Below are 8529 nucleotides of genomic sequence, written 5' to 3'. Positions count from 1 at the left end.
GGCACATAAAAGACACCATTTCGAGCGTGGCCGTTTTCGTGCGGGTGACACGTAAAAGCACCCACTACACTCTCTGAGTGGTTGGCGTTAGGAAGGGCATCCAGCTGTAGAAACTCTGCCAAATCAGACTGGAGCCTGGTGTTGCCATCCGGTTTCACCAGTCCTCAGTCAAATCGTCCAACCCATGCTAGCATGGAAAGCGGACGTTAAACGATGATGATGATGATGATGAAAGAATTATTTCTGCAGATTGTATTTAGCTGTTAAACCAATTACTAATGTGCCTTAAATTTACTTGAGAAGGATTGACTGGGGTACTGAATATCAATATCAGGAAGCCTAAGACTGGAATACCTTTGCTTATAATGATTATTTAATTGTGACTAATCTGGGGTTAAACATCAACAAAATGTACAGATTACATAAATAAACTCATCCACCTCAGCAAAATGACTCTAGAACACTTGTCTACCCATCAACAAATATTAGGGCAGTGGAGTCAAAACAAAAACCTTTGACTCGACCCCTCTACTATTGGCACCTGTGACTCTGACTCCTCCTTATGTAATTAAGTGATTGTGGTCTACATATCTCATAAAGCATATGCATACACTTGTACTTTGAGTAGGCCTATATCTTATAACTTGGTTTATATTAAAGAATAAAGATGTTGGAGTCGGCATAGTTTTACTGATTCCAACTCCAGCTACCCCTTAATTGTTTCCGACTCCACAGCCCTGCATTTATGTCAAGTCTTTTCTATAACTCATTTTCATAACTACTATCCCTCCATTGCACTTCTAACTGCAGCACTGATTCCTCAGTTTCATTATATGAGAGCAAAACTGCACATATTCCATCCTCACTTTTGTACTACCATTTCTCTCTCTCTCCTTGGAACCACTTCCCTTGTTACCCATGCTACATTCTAAGTATCATCTCATACCAATTTATTTTCTACTGCCTGCTCCATTGTATCTATCACCAACAGTGCAATCCACCTTCATTTTTCACACACTATATCCATCCCTATGTGACTCTAACCCCTATCTCTGCCATTGTGCATTTCTCTCTGTCTCTCTCTCCTCTACCTACTTCACATTATTTCCCTATTTCTCATCTATCTATGATCTTATTATACTGTTGCCTTCCACTGCTCCCCCATATCTATTGCCATTTATCATTCCATTCCAAACTGAGACTCATGCTTCAACTTAATCTGTCTCTCTTCTTTTCTACTCTCAAAACCCTACCAGCCATCCTCATTTCTTTGTCCTTATTCTCTCTTCATTCATCTTCCTGTATCTTGAGAGTATACCCTGACACTTCATCTCTACCATCTTTTCTCCCATTACTGCTTGCTAGGGTAACCATACTCTACAAGACACCTGTTCTTGTCTCTCTATCTCACTTTAACCTCTCTACCCCTGGTATTTTGCTACCTCCTTTAATAAGTCAACCGCACTCAGGTAAAATAGTTCTCATCTTGTGGGTTACTTGGTGATTTACTAGGGCCAATGCCATGAAAAATGCACCCAATACACTTTGTTAAGAAGTGCATCCAACTGTTGAAACCATGTCAAACAACACATTAGAGTTCATTGCATTTTTCTGACTCATAGGATCCTGTAGAAACTTCCAACCTGTGCCAACATGGAACATGGACACTAAGATATAATAAACAGTTGAAAACATATACCAATACATGCAATGATTTTTATGATTACTAACGTGTAGTACATATATACAGGGTTGGCCAAAAGTCAGCTGACAGTAAATCAAAACCATTTAATTCCAAGATTTATTTCTGTTTAACAACTGAATGAATTTAATAAAAGCATCTAAATATGAAACATCGTGAAAATTGTTCAAACTGATGTCCTTCTCGAATGAGACATTTTTCCATTTGAGTCGATATAAAATTGCAGATAGTATTTATGGAATTTTGATTTACTGTCGGCCACCCCTGAACGTATATACATAAGTATACATATGCGCGCGTGTGTGTGTGTACACACTAATTTCCTGTTCGTCTATGCAGTAATAATATGATGGAGATAATAATGAGTTTGTAAATACATTGAAGACAAATACAAAAATAAATGAAATTTCATTAATTTGGAGAAATTAGGTCAGCATGACACAATTAAGACTAAAATTATGAAATCACTTGAGAAATCAATTTAGCAAAATAAATAAATAAATAAAAATAAATAAACAAATAAGTAAATATCGAATTGATCAAAGGCCTTCCAGCTATGACCACCTCGTCTTGTATTCTTAGTGTATTTTGGATTGCACTATCTAAAACATATACATTTTTTTTTAAAGATGGCAATGTGTAATTTGAAATAAATCTATTTGTTCATATTTTCTAGCACACTGATCAATCATTTAGAGACTCATCCATCTGTATATTGATGTTGACAACAGTAGTTATGGAGAAAATGGAACTGGTGCTGAGGAAATACAAGACTTACTCAGCAATGACTAAATAGACCAATCACATGACTACAACTGCATATCATATTTCTCTAAATATTACGTTGTTGATCTCCTCAAATAAATGCTGAATTAGGATTAAAAAATCTTTCACTTCCAGTTTGCTAGTTCTAATTATATGAACAGAATATAGCAGGCAGTTGAAGTAGTTTTCTTATTTAGTTAATAAAAGAAGCTCTCTGTATGAACATAACATAGACATTTAAGATGAGAACCATTGTCGTCGTCGTCATTTAACGTCCATCTTCCATGCATGCATGAGTAGGACAGCTGACAGGAGCCAGCCAGGTAGAAAAATTACTCTAAGCTACTGTGTCTGTTTTGGAAGGGGTTTTATGACTGGATGCCCTCCCTAACACCAACCACTCTGCAGAGTGAAATCAGAGCTTTTTTACATGGCACTGGCACAGGCGAGGTTAGTTTTGACATGATTTTTACAGTTAGATGCCCTTCCAAATGCCAACCACTTTACAGTGTGGACTGAATGCTTTTTATGTGCCACCAGCACTAGCAGGGTCACCAAATAACTTGCAAAACAAGGAATTTTGAGAGGGGCAGGGGCATTTGAGGAGAGGAACTTGTGTCAGAGAATGAAAGGTCAGAGAATAACAGAAAATACATGTTGGCATAACTGGTTCAATGTTTTACAGTCATTAGTTAAGTTGAGAAACATTCTGATTCCAGATCTCTTCAGAATTAATGTAATGTGTATTAGCAATATGTAGCTCAGATTAATTGAATAATATTATTGTTCAACAAAAATTAGTCAAAATCTAATGAAGGAAAATTAATTGTAAAATCAAAGATAAAATTAAATGAGATAACAATGATCTAGAAGTAATAAGAATAACTTCAAATGGAAAGTATTATTTGGGAAAGAAGAAACTGAAAAGTTATTAATACAAAATTTTTAAAATATTGTAAGGAATTAATATTTAAATATCCAGAATGCATACAGAAATCAAACATTGTGGTATATCTGTTTCAGAATTTTATTTACTATGTTACAATCATTACGTACCAAAGGAGGGTTTTCCTGAAAGTGTGGTAAGACTGTTGGAGTTAGGAGAGGTAGATATGAAGTTTTGGTGTTTGTCCCTTTCCCGAAAGTGAAAATGAATTAAAAGAGCTACAATCAAGAACAAAGCAAAGATAGAGATTTGGTTTGCTGAAATCTTATTCTTGTATAATATTTGTCATCAGCAGTAACCAATGCATGTGTTAATTAGCTATGCTACTAAATGATTTATTTTCATTCTGTCTCTTATATAATTCAACTACTAAATTGTCTCGCTTATGCAGCATTACGTCTCAATCACTTTTAAACCCACGATAAGGATTTGGAAAACGTTTGCTTGTACAAGGGCAACCTGTTGAAGACTCCACATCCTGAATACAGAAGGAGACATAAGGTGAGAATGTGCACCATTCTGAGGGCCTTCCTCTTGATGGCTTTACAGCACAGTGGACACACTCCTCACTGATGTGAGGCTGTACCTGACTAGTATTCAATCTTTTATATCCTTCTACACATTGAATATACAGATTTCACGAAGCAGGGATAGATACAACTATCTTCACACGATGTACTTCAAATTACTCAACTAAACACGATACAAACTTTCAACAATTCCTACAATTTCTCTCATCTCAACCAATATGCTACTCTTCATAAGACTTTGGCTAGTCCATTCTTTCAATCCCACAGAAGTGTCAATGACTTTCACTACAACACAATCCTAAGTCCATTTCTGGATCATTAGCACTTTTCAAATTGTGATATCATGCAGGTTTAACTTACAATATAATCAGACAGGTACATGTCTCACCAGCCAGGTTTCATCATTCCTTTTCAGTCATATCCAATGGCTGGTTCTCTTTCAAGTTGGTATATCCTTGATGTGAATTGACAGCAGCCACTGTCACAGTCTGGTTCCAACAAAATCTCTACATCCAGTTTCTACAGGAAAATGTACTGCATTCCAACTAGTAATTTCGCAGTCTTCTAGTAGCATCCCATAACACTCATCTTTCCTAACCTGAGCAATACCAATAACGCAATACAATTTGCAATGGAAATTTCTTTATTACTAGTCAGAACACTTACTTCCTATGAAGGATCAAGAATGGTAGTGATGATGATGATGATGATGATGATGATGATGATGATGATGACAATGGCAATAACAATGATATTGACAACAACAAAGATGATTAAGTTCAGGTTATATTTACGCAAAATCAGAATCTGTGACTTGATAAAATGTTGACCAACAAGATACTTCTGTTATTCCGTATAAATTGAAAAACGTTGTCATGTTGCCTTCAGCACGACATTTTTTAATCAGATCCAATGATGGAAATTTTTCACCACCAAGAGCTAAAATTCTAAGGCATGAAGATTTATCCAAGATAGAAGTTCTTAATAGTTCTGGACCAATACTCATCAACAGACTTGGGGTTATCTAATATTTAAAAGAAAACAAAGTAAAAAAAGAAAGTGAAACTGTACATTACAATTTGTTTGTATGATATTATTCAATCAATAATCAATAATCAACATTAATAATTGAAGAATGGTGCATAACATATTGTGGTACCACTGATAACATTTGTTTCAGTTTATATATTTTACTTGTTTTAGTCACTGGACTGTGGTCATGCTGGGGCATCGCCTTGAAGGGTTTAGTTGAACAAAATCAACCCCAATATTTTTTAAATCTCGTACTTATTCATATGGGAACATAAACAAACCGACACTGGTTGTCAAGTGGGGTAGGGTGGACAAACACCAACACACACATACACATGATGGTTTTCTTTCAGTTTCCATCAACCAAATCCACACACAAGGCTTTGGTCGACCTGAGGGTTATGGTAGAAGACACTTGCCCAAGGTGTCATGCAGTGGGACTGAACCAAAGTCCGCATAGTTGGTAAGCAAGCTTCTCAACCACATAGCTACATCTTTGCCAACGTTTCATGAATTTTTTGTTTGCTTTTGATTAGTCATTGAAGAAAAGATGGTGCTCATAACTTATTTCAGAGTCTCTAGGATTTGTAGGAAGAAGGGAAAACTTTGTCAGAAAACTTATCAGAGAGTGGACTGTAACTAAAAGCACCTATGAGCCAAGTGGAACTGGACAATAGATTAAGGGTATCAGTAATATATGTAAAGGAAGGCTTTAAATAGTTTCCTTTTTGACCCTTGAGTATTCAGATTATTCTGTCAGATGTATTTTATTTATTCAAACTGTTTTGAATTAATCATACATTACGTCATGGCTCCAGAATTTTCATGTTGTGATTGGATATTTTTAGAATGGCATTGTTGGGTAGGCGCGAGAAGCTAAATTTTGTCAGTTTGAACATTAAAACAGGTAGAATATTTCAGACAGATGTGGCTGGTTTAAATGCTAAAAGGTTAAATACAACCCACAGAATTATTAGATCTCACAATTATAAAGCAGAAAAATACAGGTTAGTTATAAAGTTATTCCTACAATCCACAACAGTCAACTAATGTCAGTAGATGTTTACAGCAAAATAAACTGAGTTTAACTACCTTTGTCAAGGATATGTTGTAGTGCCAGCTACAGGACACACAAACACACACCTGAAGAGACCAGCAGGTTACCAAGTGAAATGTTTGCTAATATAATATTCCTGTTGCTTATATGAATAGGCACCAACTCATGGTACCTACTTTTAAGTAGGTGGACTGAGCCACATGGAGATTTAAGTTATTTTATCAAGAATAATGTTGTATAACCCTTTGTTCAGTGCTGGTTACAGAATATAAACTGTTGGCAGAGGCTGCAAGATCAGAACCTTAACTACAAGCCTCACATCAAATGATATAGAAAGAAAGATAAGAGAATAATGCTGTTGGTAGGAGAGATTAGAAAGGTAAAGAGGGAAGAGAATGAAATATTATGACTGAATAAATCTAGAAATTACAACTATGAAATCTGTAGCTTTGTTAAGATAGATGCATAATATCTTTAAAATAAAATAACATCAAAGAGATGATCAAGTTTTTATAAACCAGATGAACTCACTATACACATTAATCCAGTTTATTTTGGAATAAGAAAACCAATTGTCACTCCTTGATGTTTTGGTGGAGAGTACAGAAGCAGATGTTAAAATATTAGCAAACTGAAAACTAACAGCCAAAACTCTGCTTAAACTATGATTTTCATCATCAATGTTGTGTTAAGGAAAGAAAAGTCAAATGCCTATAACATTGAACAGAACTGATCAGCAACTGTATATCAAATTATACTGAAAGAATAAGTCATCTGAAAGTCCTTCATCATCAGCATCATCACCATTGTCATCGTCATTGTTGTCATCATCATCATTTTATGTCCATTTTCCATGCTGGCATGAGTTAGATGGTTTGATAGGAGACAGGAGCTGAGAAACAAAATGACTGCACCAATGTTTGGATGCCCTTCCTAATGCCAACCACCTCACAGAGTACACTGGGTACATTTCACATAGCATCAAGTGAAGTTACCAAGTAACTCATGCGAAACCCGTCAACTGTTTGGGGTGTAGTATTGAAAAAGGTCACTACTACATGTCCTCTGCATTCATGGCTCAGGTTTTACCACCATGTAGCATTGCTATTCATACACAGGCATCATACAATCGGCCTTTTACTCTGAGAAAGAGTTTGCATTACCAACAAAGGGCATAATTCTCTGAACTTTCTCCATCCTATTCTTATTCTAACAACTATGCTTTCAGAACATCCTCCTTCACTGCTAATTAGGTCACCTAGGTTACAGAAACTATCTAATATCTTTAAGGATCTTCCTGAGCATTTGAGAAAAGTCTATTTCGTGCACATTCTTATCCGAAAATGCATTCCTGATTTCTGAATAGTGTTGAATGCTAGTAGTTTTCATAGCACCTATATTTGGAAGTCAGAAATATTCTTAGACTCAAATGCTCAAAGTAAATACTTGAAGAAACAGGACAATGAGGAAATCAGAGCTATGTATCTTATCTAAGATGTTGACATATTTCCACTGAGACATACAGATACTTTTAAGTATAAATGTTATGTGTTGCTCATTGGAAGGTATAACATAGTGCATTTTCTTCATATATCTAGCAGATGTGTTTTGGTGCTGTTGAACAAGACAAAGTTGGTGTGTCCCAATTAGAGAGTATTTTGAAAATCTTATTTTTAGAAATAGTATATCCACGGCTTTTTTTGATACCTTAAGTGATATACACTTTTGCTTATTTGGGTCAGACCACCAATCTAAGAATAACTATCTCCCACCTCAAAAGTTCTGGAAAGTTCATGAGAGCTGGTCTTCAGAAGAAAATAAATGTGTTTAAAAGAGAAAGAGTTTTCAGAAGTACAAGCCATTGTTGTAGGGATCAATTAACAGGAGGGAACAAAATAATGCTCTTGACAAAGAAATTGCCATAAAAATTAAATGAAAACATTAAAAATAAAGTATTTTAAATTAAGTTCCTACTAATATATCTCATTACAAGAAAGAAAAATTAATGTCCAATGAAATGAGCAGTGGTTTGCTTGAGAAAAATAAGAATAATACAAGAGGAGTTTTGCAATTGTTATGAAAGAGTAGAGGTTTCTAACTTGTTTCAGGCATTAGAATACGGCCATGCTGGGGCACCACCTTTAAGAATTTTTAGTCAAATGTATTGACCACATTTTGTTTCTTAAAGCCTGGTACTCATTCTGTGGGTCACTTTTGCAGAATTGCTAAGTTTCAGGGATGTAAACACACCAACATCAGTTGTCAAGTGGTGGTGGTAGAGGGACACATGCACGACCGTTGACTGAACACTATTCAATTTTTTTTCTCCATGTTTTTCTCCTTGTCTCCGTATTCTTTCTGTTGAAGAGCGTAGCTCGAAACGTCAAAGACTTTCCGTATTCCCGAGCGTCATACTAATATATACTTTTGTTATTTACACCACCTGTCCTCGTCTGTTGTTATTATTTGTATATTCTCCCATATATATATATATATA

General features: G+C 35.5%; 1 protein-coding gene across 1 annotated transcript in view; it reads right to left on the bottom strand.

The window, feature by feature from the left end:
- LOC106870454 (beta-alanine-activating enzyme) overlaps positions 1-8529 on the bottom strand; it is a 116740-nt gene that overhangs the window by 83599 nt on the left and 24612 nt on the right. Inside the window, exon 6 of the mRNA XM_014916555.2 lies at positions 4738-4967. Within this exon, the coding sequence (XP_014772041.2) occupies positions 4738-4967 (230 nt within the window). The remainder of the gene's footprint in view (positions 1-4737; positions 4968-8529) is intronic.

Source organism: Octopus bimaculoides, chromosome 16 (genome assembly GCF_001194135.2).
Source record: "Octopus bimaculoides isolate UCB-OBI-ISO-001 chromosome 16, ASM119413v2, whole genome shotgun sequence".
NCBI lineage: Eukaryota > Metazoa > Mollusca > Cephalopoda > Octopoda > Octopodidae > Octopus > Octopus bimaculoides.
Note: the sequence above shows the minus strand (reverse complement) of the source record. Positions and strands in the feature narration are given on the sequence as shown.